Here is a 26,100-nt window from a genome sequence, read left to right on the forward strand (position 1 = left end):
AGTGGGGGAACAACCAGCGTTGGTAGTTTGGCAACTAAAACTGTACTGAATGCACCTTCAAAAATTGTCATTAACTCTAACAATGAGGTAATCTTTTCAGACTCTTTACACGGTAGAGTTCTTAAAATTGGTTTAGATGGTATTATTAGTGGAGTTGGAAATAGTTTTCGTATGCCCATTGGTATAGCATTAGGTTCCGATGGTGAAATGTATATTGCTGATACGAGCATTTTTGCAATACTTAAAATTGACAAGAAAGGAGTGCTTTCAACTATTGTAACTGGATTGGAATCTCCACGTGGCATTACATTAGATTCAAAGGGTAATATTTATGTCACAGATTTATATGTTATACATAAAATAACACCAGGTCAACAACCATCTCCCTATAAATCCACTCAACCTGATACTTCAATGAAACCAACTCAGCCTGATACTTCAATGAACCCAACTCCTGGAATATCAAGCAAACCAACTCCTGGAATATCAACCAAACCAACTCCTGGAATATCAAGCAACCCAACCCCAGGTCTCTCATTAAAACCAGCCCAGTCAATGAATGTTCCTACACCAAAAAATAGTGAAAGAGTTTCAGAAGCTCTTTCAGTTGTATCTGGTTGGCTTTTTACTTTTATAATCTTTATTTCAGTTTTCCAATTTTAGAATTAAATAAAACAGTGACGACTATTGGTACATTAAGACCATCCTCTACCATAATTCATTATTTCTTGATTCTCTTTTGTTTCAAATGGTAATGAAGTGTTTTGGTTTTTTTTGGTAATAGTATTCACTAATTCCATTGCATTTTCGTATGATGTTACCACCCCATACAGTGTCTCTTCTTATTACTCTCTAAAGATTTGACCCTTTGCTTCACTATCAAAATTTATAGAGGGCTTTGTTACCTCAATATATCCCAAAGCAAGGTTAATAAAATCTTTTTTCAAATTATTATTCTTAAAATTACTGTGTATCAGATTAAAATCAGGCTTTCTTTAGTGTTTCCCTTAAGTGAGTATCTACAGCAATATATCCATGGTGCGTTTTGGAAGAAATTCTGTAAAAAATTCTTGTACAAAGGATTCCTTAGTGAGGTTTCTTTCTTGTAGTGGTGTCAGAGTAATTGATGGGATTGGTGGAAGCAGAACATTATCTAGCCATGTTGGGGCGCATTCTCACGTCAATACTCCACAATAATCAACTCTTCAAAAAACTCAGAGTTATTTTCTGATGATTCTGGTTGCACCAATGGCAGCTTAATTTTATGTTCCAAAAGTGCAATTCGCTGCAATAAATTGTTAAGAGTTGATGGATCAAATTCCGGACTTTTACAAAATTTGGAAATTCATTAAAGTTTTTTCAAAAGTAAAAAAAATAGCAAACAATGCATCTTCTCCCTTCCACTAGATATTTGGCAACATTGTATTTTTGAATATTTGATTGGTCCGATTCATGAAATTAATTTTCAAACAAATGATGAAATTATGAAATTCAAGAATTTAACTTGTCCTAAAATTTGGGAAGGATTGGATGTGGAAACATTTCCATTGTAAAAATGCAGAAATTAATAGAGGCAGTTGAGATGAATGCGAATAGAGAGTACAAGGATATTATCGATCCAAACATGTGTAGTAATAATTATTATTATGATACAGATTTAGATTTAAATGAAGTTCCAAATGATTTCTCAAATGAGGAAGTGAACAATTGAACGAGCTCAGAAATTAATGATTTCCAAATCAAAGTTCGAAAAAATCAAAGAATTGACTCAATTGGATCCATATGATTTATTTCTGCATAAGGCATTGATATTGTCTCTTGATATGGTTTCATATTTTGATAGCGAGAGATACAAAGGTGAAAACCATTACTATTACAGCACTTTGGAAAGATGTTGTTTAATTTCAGAAGGATTATTTACTGATAATTTCACAGATACTAATTCTCTTGGTTTATTGATTGATTTGGAGATTGGATACTCAGCAGAGGATTTAACAGTTTTTGAAGAAATTCATCCTTGTTTTGTGGCCATTTCGATTAATTTCAATTCAAATTATCTGCACCTTACAGTACCAAAACATGCTCAATATTTATGCTTTTCTTTTGCAGATCCGTATGACAATACAGAGGAATACGAAAGCTTTTTAGAAGGTCAGGATGAGTTTCCAAACGTTCGAGATTTAACTATCAAATTTCCCAATACGCAAAATAACAAATATTTGGGTATTGATACTGCCGATGTAGAGAATAATATCCTCTCAGCAATTACAAGAAAGAGATTTCCCAAATTATTGAGACTTTCAATTCAGGGATCTGTTTCAATGGAAAATCTTGACAATTATGGAATATTCTCTGAATTATTGTATGTGGAAATTATTAATAATAGAAGAAGAGCCGATGATTATGTCATTGTTAAATATTGGACTGAAAGGACAGTTCACTCTTTCATCAAGCAACAATTTATTGAGAAGGATTCACTGATTCATCAATTGGTTCTCTATGCCAATATTTGTAGGAATTATCCAGATGCAGATTACAATTCCATTAAGGAATATTATGATATGAGCAAGGAAAAATTCGTGCCCTGTATTGCACACTCTTCTGTCAATGAATATTATGATAGATGTTATGAGTAATAGTTAATTGAATAATCCTCGTTTCCGGATAGTAAATAGTTTGAAAATGTAGTTCATCATGTAATGTTAATGCAAAGTTTGTGTACATCATTAAACAATTTAATTTATTGCTGTGCGATGGCACTCCCAATTAGGAAATTATGTTTCCCTGGACCAAATCATCAATATCTTTAATATTACAACAGAAATTTATTGTGCAATAATTTAAAAAACAACAATTAAATTCCTACTTTATTTTTAGTTGGCAAATGGACACAAAGTAAGAAATTTAAATAGTCATTGAATGAATTCAAAAATTTATTAAGACTTTGGTTATGAGCTAAGCAAAAGGGTAATTATCAGGGAAGGTATTGAACCTCCACCGTGTTAGACCCCTTCAACACATGCAGACCACTACAACACCTGAAATACCCCATCAATGCTTGAAAAATACTGACCTAATTGACTAATTTAATTTTAGAACTGAGTTCCATTTCCAATAAGGTTTAGAAAAAGTTATCAAAGTTTTTTGGGCTTAACAATCACTCCAACTTTTAAAATAATAGAGGTCCACATTGTAATATTCCACAACTTGAATAACACTGAAAAGGTTCTTTTCTGCTTTTCTTTCTTTGTTTATCATTTTACTGTTAACACCAAAAAGCAAGTACTGTATTGACAAAAAACTATTGTCGTAATAGAAATCGAAAAAAATCAAGACAATTTGTTTTAATAAATAATTTAATTGCCATATATTCTCAGGCTGAATAGAAAATAAAAGAAAGCCAATTTGTTTTAATAAATAATTTAATTGTTTTACAACTTTTATTTTGTTCAAATCTGATAGATTTAGAAACACTTTCTGTGGACAATACCTGGGCCGGCATCCTCATATTCTTCCTTTGTGATCCACATTTGTTGGAAAGTGGACAATGAAGCCAAGATGGAACCACCAATCCAGACAGAGTACTTTCTTTCTGGTGGAGCAACAACCTTAATCTTCATAGAGGCTGGAGCCATAGCAGTCAATTCCTTGGTCATTCTTTCAGCAATACCTTCGAACATAGTAGTACCACCAGACAAGACAACGTTACCGTACAAGTCCTTTCTGATATCAATATCACATTTACCAATAGAGTTGAAAGTAGTTTCATGAACACCAGCAGCTTCCATACCAATGAAGTTTGGTTGGAACAAAACTTCTGGACATCTGAATCTTTCGTTACCAACAGTAATAACATTACCGTCTGGCAATTCGTATGACTTTTCAACAGATGATGATTCAGCAGCAACCTTCATTTCAGCTTCAAAGTCCAAAGCAATATAACAGAGCTTTTCCTTGATATCTCTGACGATTTCTCTTTCAGCAGTTGTGTTGAATGAGTAACCTCTTTCCATCAAAATCTTCATCAAGTAATCAGTCAAATCACGACCAGCCAAATCCAATCTCAAGATGGCGTGTGGCAAAGCATAACCTTCATAAATTGGAACAGTGTGGGAGACACCATCACCAGAGTCCAAAACGATACCAGTAGTTCTACCAGAAGCATACAAGGACAAGACAGCTTGAATAGCAACATACATAGCTGGAACTGAGAAAGTTTCAAACATAATTTGAGTCATCTTTTCTCTGTTAGCCTTTGGATTCAAAGGAGCTTCAGTCAACAAGACTGGGTGTTCTTCTGGAGCAACTCTCAATTCATTGTAGAAAGTGTGATGCCAGATCTTTTCCATATCGTCCCAATTGGTAACAATACCGTGTTCAATTGGATACTTCAAAGTCAAGATACCTCTCTTAGATTGAGCTTCATCACCAACATAGGCATCCTTGTTACCCATACCAACCATGATGGACTTTTGCTTTGGTCTACCAATAATTGAAGGGAAGACAGCTCTTGGAGCATCATCACCAGCAAAACCAGCTTTACACATACCAGAACCGTTGTCAACAACGAGGGCTTGAACGTCTTCACAGAAGGACATTTTGAATTTTGAGTTTTTTTTGATTTGTGTGAAATGATGTTTTTTAATGTTTGATGGTTTTATTGGATTTTTGAGTGACGTGTTGCGTTATGGGAACGTCAAGTTGAAAGTCATCAATCAACAGATGGTCAACTTGAAGCTTACAAAAAGTATGATGTGAAACTGGTTGACGGGTACTGAAGGATCGAAATTGTTATTGTAAAAATCTTTCAGCGCTTTTCACGACCTCTTTCTGATTGTGGATTCGAAACCTTTCCAACGTACCTAACGAGTTGTTCACATGCTGCTCCTACATATTGAGGTGGATCGATTTTAGATATTTGCTTCTAGACGAAATTGCTTTGCATCAAAATAACAAACAATATCAACTTTATATTAATTGTAGATGATGAAATTGTGCAATATTACAATAAGCAAAAAAAATGATTTCTCTTTATCATTGGGATGTTTTCACCAAACTTTTCAATAGTGTATAATTGATGAATTGATGAAATTGTCTTCCGATAATTAATTGGATATTTAAATCCATCTCCGAATAATGTGGCTTATTGGAGTCATTTAAAAGAAAATTTGATAAATGTGTATTCAGAATACAGTCAATGGAGCCATTATTACCTTCACCTCTAAATCCAACCAATTATTCGATGATCAAATCAGATGATCAACTTATTAATACAAATATTATATACAAACAACAAATAAAATGAGTGAATCAACATCTTCATCAGCACATAACATCTTCCCAATCATTTCTCCACTCGATAAGCAAAGTTTTGCCAATAATCATCAAGTGGTGGCTCATCACTATTACATGGATCTCACCACTGATTTTAAAAACAAAATTCTTGTTGGTTATGTTGATGTTACTTTTGAGGCTTTGATTGATCGTCCGAGTCATGTTGTTGTTGATGCTCGTAATTTGGTTATTAAACAAACTAAATTCCTCTACAAGAAGCATCATAAACACTCTGAGGATAATATTAATGAACAACAACATCAAGAACATGAACTTGCTTTCCGAGTCTTCTCCAAGAGTGAAGTAGCACAAAATGGTTATCCATCAGTTTATGGTGAACCTCTTTCTATGAGTCTTACTCATGAAGCTGTTGATTTGGAGGCTGGAAACTTTTTCGTGGTTAGAATTTTCTATGAAACTACTCATGAGAGTGAAGCTATTCAATGGTTGGAACCAGAACAAACTCTCGGAAAGGTTCATCCATACTTGTTTACTCAATGTCAAGTAGGTTTTTTAATTTCTATCAAATCTAACCATCCATGTAATTCAATGAAAATCACACAATCATCAACTATTATATTATTATTATTGGAAATGTATTAAATTAATAATTACTGGAAAATAATATTAACATTAATCGGATAATTACAATAATTATTTTCATCATGATAGGCTATTCATGCTCGTTCTCTCCTTCCATGTCAAGATACTCCATCCAACAAGATTACATACTCATCAACCATTAGAACACCAAAGCCACTCGTAGCTGCCATGTCTGCCATTAAACAATGGGAAGATGTCTCCACTCATATTAACATTTATCACTTTAAACAAAATGTCACAATTCCATCCTATTTGATTGCTTTGGTTGTTGGTGCTTTAGAAAGTAAGGAGATTGGACCAAGAAGTACTCTCTATTGTGAAGCTGAAGTTTTGGAAGCTGCTGCTTATGAATTCTCTGAAACAGAAGCTTTCATTAAGGCTGCTGAAGAATTCTTGCCACCTTATGCTTGGGGTAGATACGATATTGTCCTCTTGCCAAGTTCTTATCCATTCGGTGGTATGGAAAATAGTAATCTCACTTTCCTCACTCCAACATTGCTTGCTGGAGACAGAAGTTTAGCGTAAGTAATTCTTTATACTTTCCATTAATAATCTAATGATCCTTAGTAATGTTGTTGCTCACGAAATTGCTCACTCCTGGTCTGGTAATTTGATTACCAATTCCACTTGGGAAGATTTTTGGTTAAATGAAGGTTTTACTGTATTTATTGAAAGAAGAATTCTTGCTAGATTATCTGGTGAAGAATATGCCAAATTCCATGCTCAAATGGGTTACAGTCATTTGGTTTCATCAATCAATCATTATAAGGAAATTAATGAATTGCAATATACCAAGATGATTCCACTTTTGGAAAAGTGTGATCCTGATGATGCCTTCTCTTCAGTTCCATATGAAAAGGGATTCAACTTTTTATATTATTTGGCTGATCAAATTGTTGGATCCATTCCAAGATTTGAAAAGTTCTTGTATCATTACTTTACTGTCTTTTGTCAAAAGACTGTTAACAGTGCCGAAATGAAGAAGTGCTTCTTGGAATATTTCGCTGATGTTGAAAAGACTAAGGAAATTGATTGGGATTCTTGGTTCAATGTTGAAGGTGATTTGATTGTCAAGAATAACTTTGAAAATACTTTGAACGTTGCTGCTAATGCTTTGTGTGAAAAGTGGACAAGTGGTGCTGAAGGAACATTCGCTAAGAGTGATATTGAAGGATGGTCATCAACTCAACTCACATACTTCCTCGATATTCTCTTGAGTAATGACAAGCCATTGAATGTTCAAAAATTGGATGAAACCTATGAATACTCTAAATACACTAACAGTGAAATTAGATTTGGTTGGCAAATGCTTGCTATCAAACACAAATACGAACCAGTCAAGCCTCAAGTTGTTGCATTCATTACAATGCAAGGTAGAATGAAATATGTCAGACCACTCTATCGTGAGCTCTTCAAATTTGATGCTGAATTGGCCAGAAGTACTTTCCAACAATACAAGGGATTCTACCACGGTATTGCCAGAAAGATGATTGAAAAGGATTTACAATAAACTATTTCAATATCAATGTGTTTAAGCCAATAGTAGACATTGAATAGTGTTCTTGTTCAATAATTTGGCAAACTAACTGTAGAAAGTCTATCAAATTTCACTCAAAATTTGCAAATAGTATTCCAATAACAAATTAATAGAATCCGACTTTCGAAAAGACACAGTGCACGACATTCGATGGTGGATCCGCTTTCAACACGAAAAAATTGTCATGAAATCACAACAGCAATCGCTCAGTTTCGAACAGTTAACAAGTCTCTATGACTTTCCCTTCGAAGCAATCTTTGATGTTCCCGAAGCTAAAGAAGAATTTCGATTATTTCTCAAGAAGGAACATAATGAAGATCCCTTTCTCTTCTTTCAAGAAACTGAAGAATTCAAGAGATTAAAATTCGAAGAAAACAAAGCCAAGAAGGCCATCACATTATTCGAAAGGTTTATTCTACCGAATAGTCGACAAGAAATTAACATTTCAAGTCAGCAACGACAAGATATCATTCATAGCTTTTCAGATGTTTCTCAATTATTAGATGAGAAACATTTACTAGTGAATGACAATGTTTTTGATCAAGTTCAATTGAGTGTTTTTTGTAATTTGAAAAGTGACAATTATCCAAGATTTACAATGAGTGAACAATTTAAAAAGTTTTTAAAAGATAAGGATTGGGAATTTATTTCATTAATTGCTGTCAAGAAATCAACCAAGTATATGGAATATATTCCAAAATTTGATGGATTAGTGACAGATAGAGATATTACCTTCTTATCATTTATGGCTTTTAGTAAGGAAACTGATGTTTGGGATGAAATCAAAGTGGGTAAGTTTCTTTTCCCAAAATATTCTAATCCCTATTCGAAACTAAAGATGACTCTCGAGCTTGCTACATCTCCAAAAAGGAATTCCAATTCAATGAAAAATCCAATCAATCCACCGGTAAACTCTTCAAACAAGTTTTCATCCTACCAGCCACCAAAGAGCAATCATTTTCAGTTTTTTCACACACTCCACTCCGTAAGGAAATTATGGGCATTGATGGCATGAATCAAATTGATTACATTCCAATTTCAAAGAGTAACAAGTATGCACATTCACTCGTTCATTTATATGTGAATATGAGGGAATTGTCGTGGATTTTGAAACCTAGAGATGTGGTTTTGGCTGTAACTTGTGTTTTTGATAGGAAGAGGGATTGTTTGGTGATTGCTAAAAAGTCAACTGAGACAGTGTTGATGCCAGAGAAGAAGAGTCATGTTAGGGCACAAATGTTAACTAGTGGATTTTTTTGTGATTGTTCTCCAAATGAAAAGATTGTGTCAGTTAAAAAGTCAAATGACAAACAGTCAACTGGGAGCTCACAACTTGATAGGAAGAATTCCAATGCATCATCACTTTCTTCATCAGTATCTACAGCTAGCTCATCAACTTTAAGCTGTTCACCAAATATCAGTCAAAATGGTCAAGAAACCTATACGAAACTAACCCTTCTCTTCTTTGTCGATATCAAAACTTTGGATTCAGATTTCATCAAGAAGAAAATTGTTTCCAAGAAGAACAAACTTACCCACCAAGCATTTCTTCGGTCTATTCGAGAACAGCGAGAATTTGGATTTAAAAGACCAAAATTTTCGGAAGGATTATTGGAAACTTTTGACGAATTTAAATCAACTTATTTATCTGAAACAAATCCTGTAGAATTGTCGTGGGATTTGGAAGAGGAGAATGTTTTGAATCATCCATTATTGAATTAAATTGTAATTTCCAATAAGATTAGTTTAATTTAGTTTCTGATTTGAATTTTCAGTTTAAATTATCAAAATGAAAAGTGTTGAAAGATACCCTATTACAATGACTGTCATAATAATCATCTACTCACATTGTAACAATTCACCTTTCCTTATCGTTCCAAAATGTCACACATCCACCTGCCAAACATCACTGCAGCAAAAAACATTTCCAAAAACAAATTTGACAAATCAAATCTCTTCCAAACAATACAACAAAAAATGGGTCAAAAACTAAAACCCATTTCACGAGTTTCTTCTTCATATCCCGATCACTTGGAACCAATCTACACAGTTTCACAATCAATTCTTGGACAAAATTCAACACTCCAACAATTTCATTATAAATTAAACGATCAACAATGTAGAATGTTATTGAAAAAGTTTATTCAGAATCATTTTGGTTTCTCCTTGTTGTTTCCAACATTTTCGGATGAATTATTCGAAAGTACTTGGGCCTTGGATAATTTGTTGAAACAGACGAGTGCGAATAGGATGATGTTGGTTTATGCGAATGAATTGTATGTTTTGAATAATTATTCGAAACAAAATCGGGTGAATGGTGGATTGGCCGCAATTGATGAATTCTTCATTCCAATACAATTTACGAGAAACCAATTTAAAAAATGTTTAGAAAATGTTTCGAATAATGATCATGAAAGGAAACCAAGTCATTCAGAGATGAAGAACATTCCACTACTTTCGAATATTTATGAAAAGACCTTGTTATTGGAATGGAATTTGAAATGGACTATAAATGATAAAGAAACAAACGTTACCATATTGAAAACTGTGCCATTGTGGATTGGTGCTATGAGATTACGAGAATTCATCAAATCAAATTTGGAAATTCAGAAATTATTTGATGGTAATTTCAAATTGACTTTTCCAAACATGGAATTTAAAAATTTGAACGAATCCAAATTGGTTTCTAGTATGAGCTCCATGTTTTCTATAATATTCGAGTTGTTTATAATGTATATTTCATGTCCCTTGTTGGTATTGAGTTGGGTTGCTGGCACAGAATCGAGACACATTCAGGAATTGTTTGATGATCATCATATTGGAACGATTCCACTCTTCACATGTTGTGAGTTGTTCGTACAGAGAATGATTGGTGTATTGGATTCAAAGAATGAGTTTGGAAAGGATTTGTTGCAATATTTTGGATTATTGAAAAGTTTGGGACAACATGGAATTGGAGCAGAGTGGAAAGATTCCTATCGGTTAATGTTTGAGAATTGGAGGAGTGATATGGTGAGCTTGTTGGATCAGCCAACAATTATCCAATTGTTCAAACCGTTTTCAATCAGCTCACTTTCAACAGAGATGGACTTTATTGAAATTTATTTGAGCGGAAATTCATTGCTTTCTCTTCCAAAGGTTTTCATTTCGGAGAGATGTAGGGATTTAAAGCTGGATTCCCTGTTTAATATTCAGGAGAACAAGTGGGAGGTGAAGGATGTGAAAAATTCGAAAATTATCCTAAACTTGGTTTCTTTTTGGATTGGATTGGAATTGTTGGACGATAAAAATTTACAGGACTTGCTGAAAATATCCTCCAAGTTGGGTGATAAGGAATTTTCAAAGCAATTGACTTCATTGATGGCAAGGCGAGTGACTGATTCGAATAGTTACAAATTCTTCAAGATTGCTCAAGATTTCAAAATTACTTCTCTCACGGATTTGTGCAATTTATTCACTCAACTCGAAAAGTACAAGAAAGAACACACAAACAATACCAACCAGAGAAGAAGATCTTTGGCTGTTGTTCTAAAAAGAAATCCAAGTGAGAGTAATCTTGCTGATTCTCCATTTCAGTTTACAAAACTCTCCTATCATGATGGATCAGAGTTGCAATTGGCGTTTTCACAGGCCACTTCAAAGGAAGCATCTTCACAGACGCAACAGAAGGAGGATGTGACCTCAATCATTGCAAGTGGAGATAGGGAGAGTATTTCATCTCATATTGGAGTTTGGATTTGTGGAGGAGATCACCCAGGAAAGACCAGTTTAATATCCACTTACATGTTCGGTCAGTTCGATGCTACTGCCTACGATACGAGCATTAATGAGAGTTATCGAAAAGTGGAGGGAAATTATGTTATTGATTTGAAGGATTCATCAAGTAGAAACTTGGAGGAGGAGAAAATCAACAAGTCATTCATTGGAAAGTCAGATATTTTCATTATTTGCTATTCAGTCAAGAATTTGAATAGTTTCAAAATGGCAAGGTGAGTAATTCATTTCTTATTTGAATTTCATCTGAAATATATTTCTGATAAAATTCAGAGATTACATTGATTATATCAAAACCATCAAAACTAATCCAATTCTCCTAATTGCAGCACTTCAATGCGATTCACCAAAGAGCATTTGGAAAGTTACAACACAAGACGGCTTGAAATTGGCCAACGACTATGATGATGCTCAATTCTTTGAAATATCGAGCTATTTGGGAATTAATGTTCGAGATATTTTCATGAGTGGAACGGTTCAATTGATAAAGAGATTAAATAATTGTTAAATATTTTGTTAAATGTGTCCAAGCTTTTTTATTTTGTTAAATATTGAAATTTTTTATCTCAAGATATGGCAAACAACTCCCATTAATATAAGTACCCTTGGCTCAATTGGAAGAGCATCGGCCTACGGAGCCGGGGGTTGTGGGTTCGAGTCCCACAGGGTATATCTTTTTTCAACTCTCCAACATTTTTTCCATTATTATAAAACAGTGTTGAGCCATTTCCAATCTTTTCTACCAATAAACATAATTTTAATTTGGCTTAATGCAATTTGAACCTATTTTTAAAAATGAAAAGCACAACTGCGTTCCGAAAGTTGATCATGGAACATCAACATTAAAAAAAAAATGCAGAAATTATACAACCTGCTAGTGATTACTTCAAGTTTAGGTGATGATTTTCATCGGGTTGCTCTGCAAAGATTTAGAGGATCGGCCTATTCAGAAATTTTCAATGAGGTGAGAGAGTTGGGATTGGAATCAGCCTCTCTAGATGTGATGAGAGATAATATTAATAGTAGTGATGTTTTATGTTTTTGTCCGAATAGTACAATTAATCAAGAATTGGAGCCTTGGATAAATAGGAAGGTACATCAGGGTGATTTGTCTTTGATTTTTCTGAGAGGAATTGAAAACTTTTCGGCTCCTTATCAGTTAGGATATGTCAATAATTCATATGTAGATTGGGCAAATGCTAATTCATTTGCCTTGGATGTTTTACATGTAAAACAATTGAATAGCATTCACTTGAATAGATTTTTGCAAAAGTACAATGCCGAAACAAAATTATTCTATGAAAATTCTGAAAAATTAATTTCAAAAGATCATACCGGAAAGGACGTCATTTCGCCTGTGGATTCTCACCTATTCAGCACATTTCATAAGATTAATCTTGATGGAAGTTATATTTGTGGAGAAACAAATTCTAAAGTTGTAGATTATGAAAAGAGTTGGACCACTTTGGCCTATTCAACAGGAGATACTGATCAAGTTCGAAGCTCTGTACTCATCCACAATCAGTATAAGGTGATGTTTCCTCACTTTTATGGTTTCAGTGAGGCAGATACAGAGTATAGTAAGGACCTTCTCAAGGCACTCATTCAGTATTTATTGTTGGAACATGGTTCAAGACAAAAGAGCAGAACCACTTTATTCTTTTCAAGATTATTCAATGCGAGTAGGAATAATATTTACTCTGATATTTCAATATCAGCTCATGATTATTACAATTGATATTAATTGTAATAAATAAATGTAATTTAACCAATTTGGAAAGGAGCTTGTGGAGAATGCATCATTCAGGAGTAACTTTCGAACGGAAAAAAATGGCCAAGGATAATCATAATGATGTAGCCGTGATCTCTGCATCATCTGTTTCCAGCAGCAACAGTAGTACTATCAACAGCAAGGAAAAGTCAACATCAACACCCAATCATCACGATGGTGTGAAGGATTTAATTACACTATTTGTAATGGTTGTGGTTATTTCAATTTCACAATACTTGGTCGGAACTTATTTGCAGTTTAATAATTTCAGCATGGAAATGTATTTTGCTTTGACATTTGTGGGTATTTTCACATTGGTTGGTGGATTTGAATTGTATTTCAAGGTAGGTGTTACTTGATTGTCAAAAAACAAATGGATAACACTTGATAACTGTTTTGATTTGTGAATGGGACAACAGACACAAAGAATTGTCATTTCGAATTATCAATCAAAGAAGGACTATATTATTGCTCATAGTTTTATTGATGATTTAATACCATTCATTCCACACAGTATTTATTTGTACACATTTGGAGATTTGTTTATCATGTCGTGTCTAATTCCAACCTCTCCTAATTTGGAAACAATTATTAGAATTTTCTTTGGAATGTTGGTCGTTTGTGTGATGCAATGTTTGGTTTTCCTTATATTCCCATCAACAATTCCAGATAACTATAGACATGCAATTGATGAATATCAAACCAAGTATGGAAAGATTGATTCTTATACTTATTCATTCTATAAGAAAATGTATGGAGTTGATTTGCATGCTAATGCCATTCCTTCTGGACATTGCTCAATTGCTACTTATTTGGCAATGACTCAGTGGAACGTTCTTGGACCAATTACATTGCTAAATCCTTTGTTAATTGCCATTAGTTGTGTCTGTACAAAACAACATGCTGCTTTGGACACTATTGTTGGTATTTTGTTTGGATTATTAATTTATAGCGTTGTTTAAACAATAATAGAATTTTAATTTGTAAATAAAAGGATGGACGAATAATTTATTAATTTATTATAAAAATGAAATCATTTTTATTTACAATTCATTTTTAATTCAAGTTAAATAAATAAAGCAAAATTTATAGACCTAGTTATTGATAATTTACAATTTTTCTCTCTTCCAGTTGCAGTTTTCAATGATAGTGGCAACAGCAGCACCGTGACCAATACACATACTTTGCAAACCATAACGCTTATTAGTTCTTTCCAATTCATTGACCAATTTAGTCATCAAAATAGCACCAGTAGCACCAAGAGGGTGACCCATAGCAATAGCACCACCATTTGGATTCAATTTGCTATCTGGAACATTGAAAGTCTTCTTCCAGGCCAAAACAACACTGGCAAATGCTTCATTAATTTCAAAAACATCAATATCATCAATTGACAATCCAGACTTTTCCAAAGCCTTTCTAGTTGCTGGAATGACACCATCCAACATCATGACTGGATCACAACCAATTGAAATTCTAGTGACAACACGAGCTCTTGGCTTGAGTCCCAATTGTTTAACCTTTTCACCAGAACACAACAAGACAGCAGCAGCACCATCAGAAATTTGAGAAGCATTAGCAGCACTGATAACACCATCACGTTTAAAGACTGGCTTCAATTTGGAGAGTTTTTCAGTATCAACTGGATAACGAATACCTTCGTCATGCTTGAACCAAGTTTCAGTTTCTCCCTTCTTAACCTTAATTGGCAAAATTTGTGAATTATAAATACCCTTCTTTGAAGATTCGTATGCTTTACGATGTGATTCAACAGAGAATTCATCAATTTCCTTCTTTGAAATCTTGTAATGTTCAGCAATCAATTCAGCACTAACACCTTGATGCAACAATTTATATGGAAATTTACCAAACTTCAATTCCTTTGGAGTGGCAGAAATTTGGAATAATTCTGGATCACAATCACTTCCCATAGGAACAACAGACATCATTTCAACACCACAAGCAACAATCATATCAACATCTCCAGAGGCAATAGCTTGAGCTCCGAAATGAACAGCTTGTTGGGAAGAACCACACATACGATTCAATTGAACTCCAGGGACATGAACTGGATATCCAGCCTTCAAGAGAGCCAAACGTGGAAGATTGGCACCTTGTTCCTTGACAGGTGTAACAATACCACAAATAACATCTAAATACGATCGAAATTAATCATCATCACCACACATTATAATAATTTCATAATAATATCAATATTTCATCATCATCATTAGCAATTATTAATAATAACAACAAAAGGAGAGAAATGGAATGAGAATTAATAGTCCGTATATATCAAAGATGATGAAAAGAGTTCATTCGAATTGAAAGAACAATATAAAACAAACATACCTTCAACTTCAGCCTTGTTTACATTACATCTAGAGGTAACACTATCCAAAACATAGGATAACAAGGAGACTGGATGTATATCGTGCAAAGATCCTGTATTTCTACCCAATCCGATTGGTGTTCTAATACAATCGACAATATATACATCTCTTCCACAGGTATTTCCGGCAGTTTCGTTCATGCTCAACATTTTTAGTTTTTCAAAGAATTTCTATTAATCAAATAATATTATATAATACAACAAGAGAGTTTCAACGCTATTGAAAGGCTCGAGGAGGTTTTTAGGCTTTTTTTTTTGATGTGGAAGGACAGTAAGCATCGCTGCAGAGGATGTTTTTTCATTTCGCACACACAAAGATTCTTGTAGGAAAATTGCAGTGAAAGATTTTATTCTCCTTAAGTGTATTTTGTAAAGTGGAGATCACTTTGTGCAGGGAAAAATTGAATGACCATAAAAATTACCATATTATTTGGATGTGTTTGATAAATTGGATGTAAGACTAACTTTTAGATGTAAGAACAAAGTATTAAAATGTTGTGTTTTTAAACAGATTGGTGTTTGAAGAAGCAATGGTTTTGAGCTTGAATCCTCTTTCTAGTATTCTTCTGATGGTTGAGAATTTGGTGAATGGAGACTTTCTTCAGATTTCATCATCAAGTAATGATGTGGTGTTTGAAGTCATCAAATAGGCATTAATTTTTCAGGTTGGTCAACCATCATCACAATATAATAGGATTTCTGTTTCAATTTTTGGCGTTTAGTATAAACTTATTTCTTTAAGAAACGTTGAATGCTCACTGCAATCAATTTTTTTGATAGCCATAAATGCATCAAAGATATTGAGATAGGAAGAAACATTACTGTCAAACTTCCTCAATATTACCCTCAATCCTCCACACTTAAACTTCCACTTTCCCTTAAAATACCTTGATGGAGGTTGAATATATATTGAATCAAGCACAGTAGTATGGAAACTGGCAAAAATTTGAAGACTAAACTGAATGCTGGCTTACTCAAACAAAACAAAAACAAGTAGAAAAGCGTTGTGGAAGGACTTGGATGTTGTGAATCAAGAAGTGAATCTTGACATTGTTTCATTCCAAGAATCGTATATTGCGAATTGTCAAAATATCGAATTATAAAGGTGCCTGTTAAAGAATTCGCTACTGAATATCGTTCGTCTTCCCAAACCAATACATCCTAATCTTGGAAACGTGCCCTATTTGCACAAGTAAGGTTTGAGTTCCACATTTTGTTTGATACAGTGTTTCACCAAGGTTTCGTTATCTTCCAAAATTCGAAATATGGAAGAAATAATTAGCGGGGTAGATTCTTCCTTTTAACAGTCACCAGCACAATTAATGCGCGACCATTGAGGTTGACTATTGAAATTCAGTCCACCCATCATTTGGAACGATTTCAAACCATTAGATAATCCTAATCCCAAGTCCAGACACCAATCCATAATTTAAATTTTAACACAACAAAAAATTGAAACTCTAATCTTTTGAATAATGCTCATGTACTCGCTGATAAACTCAACATTCTCGAACACAACAACAGCTAATTCATCATCACTCTATGATGGTGATTGTATCAAGGTTGACCCATTTGGAAATGAGTATGTCCAATGGATGTACACTTCATTTGGAGAATGTGTTCACTCTTCGAATGAATTGGCTTCCTTCTATCTGGGTCTTGCTCTCTTACTCTTCTACTTTGGTATGATTCCTCAAATTATATTCAGAATTTCATAAAGGGAAATGCAAATGGACTTTCTCTCTTATTACTTGCTCAGTGGGCTGTTGCTGATAGCGCTAGTTTGATTGGAGCTCTTCTTTCCAGTCAATTATTCACTCAAATTGTGTTGGCTGTCTATTTTGTGATTATTGATATATTTCTAATTGGCCAATACATTTTCTACAATTCGAGAGAGGCTTACAGAAAGAGAAAACAGAAAAAATTGGATGTGAATGAGGGAGAAACTCCAATTCCAACCATTTCAGAGAATGTTTCTTCTTCACTCAATACCAGCTCTTCAATAATGACACCAGTGGAAGAATTGACTGGTTCTGCAGTGTTTGACACCACTCAAGAAATGGATAAGAAGGAGAGTAATTTCAATCCAGTTATTTACAAGTCTATATCTCAGGAATTGAATGACTTGGATCAATCAATAACAAAGGAGGAAGGTCCAATTACTGAAGGATCTACCAGGATGAACTCACATATCATTGTTTCAGTTCTATCCATCACAATTGTATCAATTTTCTTCTGTTTCCAATTTTACAATCCATCTCCACAATCACTTTCACATAGCATTGGAAGAAAACTCTTAAATATTCAAGAAGAAGAAATCAAAGATCATAATGCTGTAGAATTTCCACCTACTGAAGCAAAAAAGATTGTTGGATATGTGATTGGTTTCATCTCTACAGTTTGCTATTTGGGTTCAAGAATTTCACAAATTGTCAAAAACTTTAGAAGATCTAGTACTGAGGGAATGAATCCCATTCTCTTTGGAAGTTTGTTCTGTGGTTATATTCTCTATACTGTCTCCATCTTTCTATTCAGTGTGGATCATTCTTTTCTCATGTCCAAATTTCCTTGGCTCACGACTAGTATTGGAAATTTAATGTTGGATGGGTTGATTCTGTGTCAGTATGTGTACTATACCTTTATACGAAAGAAGGTCAAGAAGGTAGAGGAAGAATTGAAGGAAAAGAAACAGGATACAGAAAATAAAGTTCTCGATTCAATTTAAATCCAACTGTTATTATCTCACAAGTTAATACTACAAATGTGTTAATCCAAGTTGGATGGCTCATTCCTTCTTCATTATTTCAAAGACAGAGGCAAAATCTTCCTGACCCTTGATTTGTTCATCTCTATTACCAGCTTGTTCGTAGAGATTTTTGATTGTGGAAATAAGATTGGTGTTAACTTTTGAATCTTCTGCCATCTTTTCAATACAATCCAAATCCTTGACAATACCATTGACTGAAAAGTTCATATCCGAGTAATCATGATTTAATAACCTTGGAAGTTTCATATCAAAATATTTAAAATAGAGGGCGCTATCTCTGACAATATCTGCATACATATTTACATCGAGATCATTTGATTGGACAAGTGAAATAGAGTTGGCCAACACACCTGTAAGGGAGGCAACAAGGAAATTGAGTGAAAGTTTCATTTTGATAGCTTTTGATTTTTCTCCTACATGTTTAAGACTTCCAAAATTTTGTAAAACATTCAAAGATTCCACTCTTTCAAATAATTCCTTTGAACATCCCAATAAAACTTGTAACTTTCCAGCAATGGCAACTGTATTAGTTCCCAAAACGGGTGCTTCAATAAATTCACCACCACATCTACCTGTCAATTCATCTAATCTTGCCGATTGTTCCACAGAAATGGTACTCATCTGAATAAACACCTTTCCACTCAATGGTGATCCACCCAATTTATCCAAATTTTGAAACACGACATCCACAATATTTTGATAATCAAATAACATGGAAATAATAATTCCAATCGATTGATCAGCAAGTACTCTTTGAATATCTTCATCGGACGAAGAAATTACATGACAAGAGGAAGGAAATTCCTTTACAAGATCCATCGCCTTGGTACTCGTCCTATTGTACACATACACTTCGTGGTTGTTGATAAGAAGATGTTTTGCCATCGGAAGACCCATCAAGCCTAAACCAAAAAACGCAATCTTGTGAGGCATTGTTTAAATATTTTTTTTAATTTGTTTACAATATTGAATTTTGTTGAAACACTTTTTATTTAATACTTTCTATAGTTGTGTTCTTGAGTAACGTAATCTTGGAATCTTGGATGAGCCTTCAAAACCTCCTTAGATTTGATAATATGAGTAAATTGACTCAAATCAACTTCCTTAAATTGGAGTGCATAAACCATGTCCAAAAGAACAAAGTCAGCCCAAGTGAACTTTCCCTTGATGAGATGTCCATCTCCATTCTCTTCCAAAATCTTTTCCAATGCACCCAAGATTGTCTTGACTGGTCCTTCAAGGAAAACTTTCTTTTCTTGTTCTCTGGTTTCTTCTGGAGCAATGAAGAAAACTCTGGCATACTTATTGAAAAGTTCGTCAATGGCTGCAACATATTCTTCAGTTTGTGTGGCTTCAATATTGTCCTTTGGATACAAATCACCTTGTTGTGCCAAATATCTGGCAATTGCATATGTTTGATAAATGGTCAACTTGTCATTTACCTTTAAATATGGCATTTGACCATATCTTGTGTGTGGCTTGTGAGTTGGCCATTCATCTTTAGTGATACCAACAACCTTGTAATCAACATTGGCTACGTGGGCGATCAACTTGAGAAGTTCGGATCTTCCAGGACCTGCAAAGTAAACAATTTCAACGACCATTTTCTTGTGTTTTAGTTAAGATTAGAGTTTTGTTATTTGTTTTGAATTGGAGTGTGATGGAATGCAATTGAAGTGGTATTTATTCAGATGTGAAGATAGAATTAGTCCTTTCTTATCACGGGTGCACAATTTGTTTACAAAACTTATATCGGAACCTGTTTTGATCTTTCAACTGTTGAAAAAAATTTGATTACATTGGCAAAAGGCGACTGAGGGAATTGAACCCTCGACCCTCAGTTATCTCGGCATTTCTGCCTACAAGACTGATGCACTGCCACTGTGCTAAGCCGCCTTACGATGGAAATAAAAAATAATAATTAATAAATTTGATTGGTAATGTGAGGAACCCAGTTCACTATTTAAAAGCTTTATTCAGCATTATATATCTGGAAAAATTAGAAAGAGTGAGCTCAAAGATACATGATACATGATCGAGATTGAAATGAATGCTCAAGACAAGAAATTAATTACAAGAAAATTATCACGAACTAAAACAGTACATAATGTAGGACATTGAATATTTCATGCGATCGCACCCAATCGGGATTTTTTATGTACTACATGCGCGGCCTTTAATTTGTAATCAATTTCTCTCTGAACAATTTTCATCGAACAAAATCATCAAAAACAAAAAAAAATGGCCAAAGACACAAAGAAGGCAGTCGAAGATCTTGCAGAGGGAAAATCATCCTTGTGTTCACTCATCACCCGAACACTCCTTTCCCTGATCGCCGCTCTCATTCTCTTTTATCAAGTAAATTCCCTTACTAAATCGCCACCTCCTAAAGTTTCCGATTTTTATCAAGATAAGCCATCCAAGTTGAATTATAATTTCCCATCGAGATTGATTAAAACAAATGGAATTTCCTTGAATGTAATTACTATGGGAAGAGAGGAAAATTTTGATGAAAATTATAGTGGAGAGAAGGATCCATTGATTATTTATCTTCATGGTAGGTTTAATAATTTATTATTTGTGGATCATTGTTTAAATATTATATTGTGTGATGATTCTATGTTAAAATTGTTATAGGTTTCCCACAAGCTGCTGCTACTGTAAGTTTCAAGAAACTTGAAGAATTTTCATACGAATTTTAATCTCAGTGTTGGACCTATCAATTGCAAGATTTTGCCAAGAGAAACTTTAAGTATGGAGAAAAGAGATTTGCATTGATGGCACCTGATCTTCGTGGTTATAATACTAGTGACAAGCCAGATATTACAGATTTAAATAATTATGATATGGGTGAACTAGTTCATGATATTAAAGGATTGATTGAAGGATATTACAAGAATGGAAAAGGAAAGGCTGTCCTTGTTGCTCACGATTGGGGTGCAATTATTTCATGGGTTTTGACATCTACTTATCCAGAAGTTGTTGAAAAGTTAATTGTTCTCAATGTTCCTCATCCAGTTTCAATGCAAAGAGAAATTGGTCAATTGCCACTCAAAACCATTTATGCTCAATTGAAGAAGAGTTGGTATATCTTGTTCATGCAACTTGGATTTTCAATTCCAGAAAATTATTTCAAGAATGATAATTACAGAGCCCTTGCATTTGCCTATTTGGATTTGGCCAAGAAGGGTATTTTGACAATGGAAGATTATCATCACTATGTAAAGGGATGGGCTCAACCAGATGCTTTGGATGCAATGATGGCCTACTATAAGGGATTCATGACTGGAAAGTTTGCTAATGCTATCAAGATGAAATTGGGTTATCCAGATGCAAGACGTTATCCAAAAGTTGGACAAACATTGGAAGCACCTCTTGAACAACAAAAGGTTAAGGTTCCAACTCTTATTTTGTGGGGTAAGGATGATCTTGCCCTTATAGAAGAAACTGCTGATTTGAGCTTTAAGTATTACATTGATGAAAGCGTTAAACCAAAGTCTAAAATTATCAAATTTGAAGCTGGACACTTTATTGCATTGGAAATTCCAAACACTGTCATTCAAGAAATTGAACAATTTGTTACTCAACAATAATTGTAAATAATAAAACTATTCTATTTATTAAATTCTGAGTAGTGACTTTATTTCTCTATAATATACCTTAATTTCTTATATTTAACAAAATACAACTGCAATGGAATAAGATTTTTCCTAAGAGGAACCACTCTGGTGAAACAAGTATAATAAATAATTGTATTAAGCATAAAATAACATCTTTTCCCATTCTTTCGATTCATTCAGTGAGGTCAAGCTTCCACATCTATATCCTCCTCTGCCAGTCAAATGCCATGAAATTTTATCTTTGCCTTCTGAAAGATCAGCAGTACCTAGTTGAACTAGAGACGATCCAGAGAAACCAAATGAGTGATTCTTCCAGTGATAAAAGAAACATCCATTCTCCTTAGTGGTTTCATTTTCAAATGTTTCTCTCAAAACCTTTTGCTTCATACCCATAGCACAAAGTGCCAAAGCAGAAGAATTCTTGTGACGAGCGCCTATCAGAATACGAGTTCCTTTGATAGCTTGAATATCTGCTTCACTAGTTGGGTGATGGTATGGTTTGTGATAGTAGAGACACCAACCTTTCAGCTTACTAATTGGTACATCAGTACAAACACCGCTGACATAGAAAAGAGAACCTTCTCTGACTTTGAGACGAGCTGAATTGAACAAGTCAACTCTGTTTTGAAGTGAGTGAGCTCTGTAAGCTTCAAGTAATAATTCACTTGGGACAACCTTTGAAATTTCCACAAATTCATACAATTCAATAGGATCCAAAGTTGGGAATCTAACATTATGTAAAATATCGTACAATAGTTTGGCCAATTGTTGGCAGAAACTCTTATCGTGTGTATAATTGACAATCTTGAGAATTCTTTCCTTCTTTTGCTTCAATTCATCTGCATCTTGTTTGCGAGAGGCAGAAGGATTGGTTAACATAATTTCAGGATTGAGTGTACTATATGCTAAGGTGTCAACTTCCTCTTCATATTCATCATCTTCATCCACAACATCCTTATCTGTTTCATCATCATCGTCATGTTTTGGATTGAGTTCAGAAATTGATAATTCTGGACTTGGTTGTGGAGCTTTCTGTTCTGAAATTGAAAGATTTCTCTCAGTCAAACTCTCTGTCAGCCCAGATTTCTTCAAATGATCTGGAAGATTTTCCTTCGAAAGTACCTTACTAGAACCATCCATTCCATAAGAGATGACAGTCTTAGTTGGAGTTGAAGTACTTCCAACACTATTCTGATGACCTGAAGCAACATGTGTCTGTACAGTAATTTGATTTGCACCTGATTTTGGTGAAACAATTTGCACACCCATTCTGTGAATTAATTGATGTTTTCCCCAAATAACGACAGCAATGAAAATATCCAATTCACCCAAGTGAATCTTGTCAGATTTTAACAAGTCAATCAGGGTTTCCTTTGTAATGTTTAAAAAGCTTTCCGAGAAGAACATTTGATTTGCATTTTCTTCCAAATATTCTTTACAGTACTTTCTCAATTCTAATAGTTTAGGATAAACGTCAATGACAAAAATACATACCATCAAAGTTATGGAATGATGATTCTTCCAAAACATCAAATACATTATCGGCTGATACACAATCCTTCACATATTCAATACATTTCTCCTTCACTATTTGTACACCCAACTCATCACTCAATTTCAAAACACCAAATGCATTAAAATGATTAATATTAATCACAGCTGAATAAAAGAAATCCAACAAGCACTTGAAATCATCTGGTCTCTTATCTGGAAACTTTAAATAACCCTGCATACAGTCTTTCATTTGTGAGTGGAATAGTTTACTGAAATATTCACAACGAGCACATAAAATAGCTCTGTGTACTTTAAATTCCACAACAGAGCAGTCATCTGATGGATAATACTTGTTTTTAAACTTGTCAGAGCTATTAGTTGTCTTGTAAGGTTTATCCTCTTCCATACTTCCAATCAATTTTGAAGGACCCACAACAATTGTCAAATCGGACATTATTTCCGATTCGAATAGTTTCATAATATCTTGTCTATATTGTTGTAAAAGTAATAAATCAAAAGAAGGATCCTTCTGTGTGGTCGATGAATTTGGTTTCCCAATAGAAATAGTTCTACTTCTAGCTGATGATGCTGATGAAGTTCCTGTGGTCAATCCAGTAACTCCCAACTTGGGAACAGCAGTTGTTGGTGTGGTGACACTTGTTGTTGCAGTCACTACTATTGAAGTAGCACCACTTGCAGAGGCAGCTGTACTTGCGAGAGTAGATGATGCTGAAGTTGTAGTAGGAGTCAATGTTGAGGATGGTGTTGTTACAGTGCTGGGAGTCGATGATGATGATGAGGAAGTAACAGCAGTAGTGGAGGCGCTTGGAAGAGTCATTGATAATTGTTCTCTCTAGATGTAAATATTTACAAAGTGACTATGGTGGTTTGTTCTTTCCAAAATCAACTAAACACAAGCAGTAAATTGTTAGTAGTTGTTGATTCAGTGTGGTGCCTTCGGAAAAGTGGAGGATTTGATTTTGTTTTTTAATTTTTTAAAATCATTATCGCGTGATGTTTGATCCGAATCAGCACCAAGAGAAGTGAAGAAATTGGAACTGTGCTGAGGAAATTCGCAGAACACGATTTTACTGTTCTTTGTTATATTAAGGAGCACGATAATGTTAGATTCACTTTGGTGATTGTGTTGATCTAGTTCACACAAGAGAATGATTGCCAAATGTTTGTGATTCAGTCATTTTTGATGTGAGCTCGTATTAAACTTTGAATAATTGCAGCTTGTTATTGGGAAGAAGTGTTTGCCAGTGACTCAGGAATTGAAGTAGAGTTTTTGAACCATGTTTGAAGAGGTAGGAAATGAGGGAGTGGAGTGTATCATGATCGGAGGAGAGTAGTTTCTTTGTAATTTGAATCATTACAAAGTTAGTCCAAGAATTCGACAATTCGGCAAGTAAGAGTATGAGATAATGAGAAAGATTGCAGTCGAGGAGACTAATCTCACCTGTATCGAAAATTCTACTGACATACTTGGATTGTTGTTTCCAATTTGAAAGAATGTTTGGTAATTCCTCAAGAAGGAGATTTGAAAATGTGTCCAAATGTTGGGAAGAAAGGTCAGTGATGGAAAGAATCAATGTTTCCAATCCTCTACTATTGCTTGCCACAATTTTACATAAACGTTTGAAAAATTTGGAAATTCCAGAGCTGTACATTTCTGACAGTATTTCTAATTGTGAAGTAATTAATTTCACCTGGACAAAGGAGACATGTCTACATTTCACACAATATTCCAAAGAACTTGTATAGTAATTGGTGTTCACCTCTAGTAAAGGAAAATTATCTACATGTGAAACTGCATTAGAAAATAATTGAGAGAATTGACATTCCTTCTCAAACATCTGTTCCAAGTAGTTATCCAATATTCCAAACTATTTAAACTACTCACATCAGTAATCATATTCAAAATATTCACAATTGGAGGCTCATCCGATTTCTCCTCATCAAAATTAATTTCTGTCTCTTCCTCTGCCCCTTCTGTATTAAAATCATCATCAGTTGCTGTTGTATCCTCATCCTCTTCTTGTTCATCATCTTCCATCAAATAATCAAAAGCAGTCTTCTCAGTCACTCCTGTTGTCTCTTTCGATTGTTGCAACATTGTCAATTGTAAGTTCATCCAATCCTGTATAATTCTCGTATATAATGCATAATCCTCTTGTTTTCCACTAAACATTGAATTTCCAACATGACGAAAACAACTCGTCAGAAACAACTCTGTTAATCCAACAAGATTGCTCTTAATATTCAATAAATTCTTCAACAATTTTACTCTATTCAAATCCTCCAAATAATCCACAGCACTTTCCCTCTCATCAAATTTCCTACACCAATCCAAAGCCAATTCATAATCTAATTCCGAAGAAGGCTTGTTTCCATTCGTCGGAACGAACACACTATTTACAAACCTTTAATATTCTTCCCTCTGAAAGATTTTAATGGAATGGTACTTTGCATGAGAATTCCTTCCAATTGTTGAGTGGTTTCTTCCTCTTCATCAAGTTGCAACATTTTTTTTTTAATTTTTAATTTTATTTCCACTTTTAATCAGAAAATGATTTTGTAAAAATTGTTGAGAGTTGTATTCCAACAGTTGATTGTAAAGACCCAATGCATTTTTCAATCAATAATGGACCTTTACAAATGGCCAATTCATCCAAATCTTTTCATTTTTGACTCTTGATCAGAGAAATCAAAACTAGATTTGTCTCTTTTTGTATTTTACATCATCTCTTGCTTTCATATTCCAAACACCAAATCAATTCTCTAAAAATCCCAATAGATCATGGA

At 34.2% G+C, this 26,100-nt stretch overlaps 13 protein-coding genes and 2 non-coding genes across 15 annotated transcripts; 9 read left to right on the forward strand and 6 right to left on the reverse strand.

The window, feature by feature from the left end:
- Nucleotides 1-207: 207 nt before the first annotated feature.
- On the forward strand, nt 208-663 carry NAEGRDRAFT_74890 (uncharacterized protein; the record flags this gene model as incomplete). The annotated part of the gene is made up of 1 exon (XM_002670001.1): nt 208-663. The coding sequence occupies one exon, from the start codon at nt 208-210 to the stop codon at nt 661-663; it is 456 nt and encodes a 151-aa protein (XP_002670047.1).
- A 1,064-nt stretch (nt 664-1,727) lies between these two features.
- On the forward strand, nt 1,728-2,636 carry NAEGRDRAFT_74891 (uncharacterized protein; the record flags this gene model as incomplete). Its single annotated transcript, XM_002670002.1, has 1 exon — nt 1,728-2,636. The coding sequence occupies one exon, from the start codon at nt 1,728-1,730 to the stop codon at nt 2,634-2,636; it is 909 nt and encodes a 302-aa protein (XP_002670048.1).
- Nucleotides 2,637-3,438: 802 nt separating this feature from the next.
- On the reverse strand, nt 3,439-4,601 carry NAEGRDRAFT_55502 (uncharacterized protein). The gene has a single exon (XM_002670053.1). It carries the CDS (start codon nt 4,596-4,598, stop codon nt 3,465-3,467), a length of 1,134 nt encoding a protein of 377 aa, XP_002670099.1. The 5' UTR covers nt 4,599-4,601; the 3' UTR covers nt 3,439-3,464.
- Nucleotides 4,602-5,301: 700 nt separating this feature from the next.
- NAEGRDRAFT_81937 (peptidase M1 family protein) lies at nt 5,302-7,472 on the forward strand (the record flags this gene model as incomplete). Its single annotated transcript, XM_002670003.1, has 3 exons — nt 5,302-5,838; nt 6,007-6,458; nt 6,505-7,472. The coding sequence occupies 3 exons, from the start codon at nt 5,302-5,304 to the stop codon at nt 7,445-7,447; spliced, it is 1,932 nt and encodes a 643-aa protein (XP_002670049.1). The 3' UTR covers nt 7,448-7,472.
- A 186-nt stretch (nt 7,473-7,658) lies between these two features.
- Nucleotides 7,659-9,196, forward strand: NAEGRDRAFT_74894 (uncharacterized protein; the record flags this gene model as incomplete). Its single annotated transcript, XM_002670004.1, has 2 exons — nt 7,659-8,265; nt 8,313-9,196. The coding sequence occupies 2 exons, from the start codon at nt 7,659-7,661 to the stop codon at nt 9,194-9,196; spliced, it is 1,491 nt and encodes a 496-aa protein (XP_002670050.1).
- Nucleotides 9,197-9,451: 255 nt separating this feature from the next.
- Nucleotides 9,452-11,756, forward strand: NAEGRDRAFT_74895 (uncharacterized protein; the record flags this gene model as incomplete). The annotated part of the gene is made up of 2 exons (XM_002670005.1): nt 9,452-11,463; nt 11,522-11,756. The coding sequence occupies 2 exons, from the start codon at nt 9,452-9,454 to the stop codon at nt 11,754-11,756; spliced, it is 2,247 nt and encodes a 748-aa protein (XP_002670051.1).
- A 91-nt stretch (nt 11,757-11,847) lies between these two features.
- NAEGRDRAFT_t740 lies at nt 11,848-11,920 on the forward strand. Its single transcript has one exon. It is a non-coding gene; the product is annotated as a tRNA-Arg (tRNA).
- Nucleotides 11,921-12,101: 181 nt separating this feature from the next.
- Nucleotides 12,102-13,018, forward strand: NAEGRDRAFT_81938 (uncharacterized protein; the record flags this gene model as incomplete). The annotated part of the gene is made up of 1 exon (XM_002670006.1): nt 12,102-13,018. The coding sequence occupies one exon, from the start codon at nt 12,102-12,104 to the stop codon at nt 12,984-12,986; it is 885 nt and encodes a 294-aa protein (XP_002670052.1). The 3' UTR covers nt 12,987-13,018.
- Nucleotides 13,019-13,078: 60 nt separating this feature from the next.
- On the forward strand, nt 13,079-14,042 carry NAEGRDRAFT_81939 (PAP2 family protein; the record flags this gene model as incomplete). The annotated part of the gene is made up of 2 exons (XM_002670007.1): nt 13,079-13,363; nt 13,439-14,042. The coding sequence occupies 2 exons, from the start codon at nt 13,079-13,081 to the stop codon at nt 13,979-13,981; spliced, it is 828 nt and encodes a 275-aa protein (XP_002670053.1). The 3' UTR covers nt 13,982-14,042.
- A 45-nt stretch (nt 14,043-14,087) lies between these two features.
- Nucleotides 14,088-15,658, reverse strand: NAEGRDRAFT_82823 (uncharacterized protein). Its single transcript, XM_002670054.1, has 2 exons — nt 15,372-15,658; nt 14,088-15,171 (listed from the first exon to the last, which is right to left on the reverse strand). Exons 1-2 carry the CDS (start codon nt 15,559-15,561, stop codon nt 14,129-14,131), a joined length of 1,233 nt encoding a protein of 410 aa, XP_002670100.1. The 5' UTR covers nt 15,562-15,658; the 3' UTR covers nt 14,088-14,128.
- Nucleotides 15,659-18,196: 2,538 nt separating this feature from the next.
- On the reverse strand, nt 18,197-19,075 carry NAEGRDRAFT_53750 (uncharacterized protein; the record flags this gene model as incomplete). The annotated part of the gene is made up of 1 exon (XM_002670055.1): nt 18,197-19,075. The coding sequence occupies one exon, from the start codon at nt 19,073-19,075 to the stop codon at nt 18,197-18,199; it is 879 nt and encodes a 292-aa protein (XP_002670101.1).
- Nucleotides 19,076-19,170: 95 nt separating this feature from the next.
- Nucleotides 19,171-19,816, reverse strand: NAEGRDRAFT_81941 (glutathione-s-transferase; the record flags this gene model as incomplete). The annotated part of the gene is made up of 1 exon (XM_002670056.1): nt 19,171-19,816. The coding sequence occupies exon 1, from the start codon at nt 19,780-19,782 to the stop codon at nt 19,171-19,173; it is 612 nt and encodes a 203-aa protein (XP_002670102.1). The 5' UTR covers nt 19,783-19,816.
- A 169-nt stretch (nt 19,817-19,985) lies between these two features.
- Nucleotides 19,986-20,074, reverse strand: NAEGRDRAFT_t748. Its single transcript has one exon. It is a non-coding gene; the product is annotated as a tRNA-Thr (tRNA).
- Nucleotides 20,075-20,426: 352 nt separating this feature from the next.
- NAEGRDRAFT_59772 (epoxide hydrolase-related protein) lies at nt 20,427-21,797 on the forward strand. Its single transcript, XM_002670008.1, has 3 exons — nt 20,427-20,735; nt 20,816-20,838; nt 20,887-21,797. Exons 1-3 carry the CDS (start codon nt 20,666-20,668, stop codon nt 21,769-21,771), a joined length of 978 nt encoding a protein of 325 aa, XP_002670054.1. The 5' UTR covers nt 20,427-20,665; the 3' UTR covers nt 21,772-21,797.
- A 136-nt stretch (nt 21,798-21,933) lies between these two features.
- NAEGRDRAFT_74902 (uncharacterized protein) lies at nt 21,934-25,821 on the reverse strand (the record flags this gene model as incomplete). The annotated part of the gene is made up of 5 exons (XM_002670057.1): nt 21,934-23,252; nt 23,293-24,145; nt 24,516-25,151; nt 25,199-25,662; nt 25,719-25,821. The coding sequence occupies 5 exons, from the start codon at nt 25,819-25,821 to the stop codon at nt 21,934-21,936; spliced, it is 3,375 nt and encodes a 1,124-aa protein (XP_002670103.1).
- Between the last annotated feature and the right edge of the window lie 279 nt (nt 25,822-26,100).

The sequence above is a fragment of the Naegleria gruberi genome, assembly GCF_000004985.1.
Source record: "Naegleria gruberi genomic scaffold NAEGRscaffold_75, whole genome shotgun sequence".
Taxonomy (NCBI): Eukaryota; Heterolobosea; class Eutetramitea; order Acrasida; family Naegleriidae; genus Naegleria; species Naegleria gruberi.

Excerpts from the sequence above, each read along its gene's own strand:
- NAEGRDRAFT_82823 (XM_002670054.1), bottom strand. The coding sequence starts at position 15,561 with ATGTTGAGCATGAACGAAACTGCCGGAAATACCTGTGGAAGAGATGTA. Across the intron at positions 15,172-15,371 it reads AAACAAGGCTGAAGTTGAAG|ATGTTATTTGTGGTATTGTT; the intron begins GTATGTTTGTTT and ends GATCGTATTTAG.
- NAEGRDRAFT_55502 (XM_002670053.1), bottom strand. The coding sequence starts at position 4,598 with ATGTCCTTCTGTGAAGACGTTCAAGCCCTCGTTGTTGACAACGGTTCT.
- NAEGRDRAFT_59772 (XM_002670008.1), top strand. The coding sequence starts at position 20,666 with ATGGGAAGAGAGGAAAATTTTGATGAAAATTATAGTGGAGAGAAGGAT. Across the intron at positions 20,736-20,815 it reads ATTGATTATTTATCTTCATG|GTTTCCCACAAGCTGCTGCT; the intron begins GTAGGTTTAATA and ends AAATTGTTATAG. Across the intron at positions 20,839-20,886 it reads TCCCACAAGCTGCTGCTACT|TGTTGGACCTATCAATTGCA; the intron begins GTAAGTTTCAAG and ends TTTTAATCTCAG.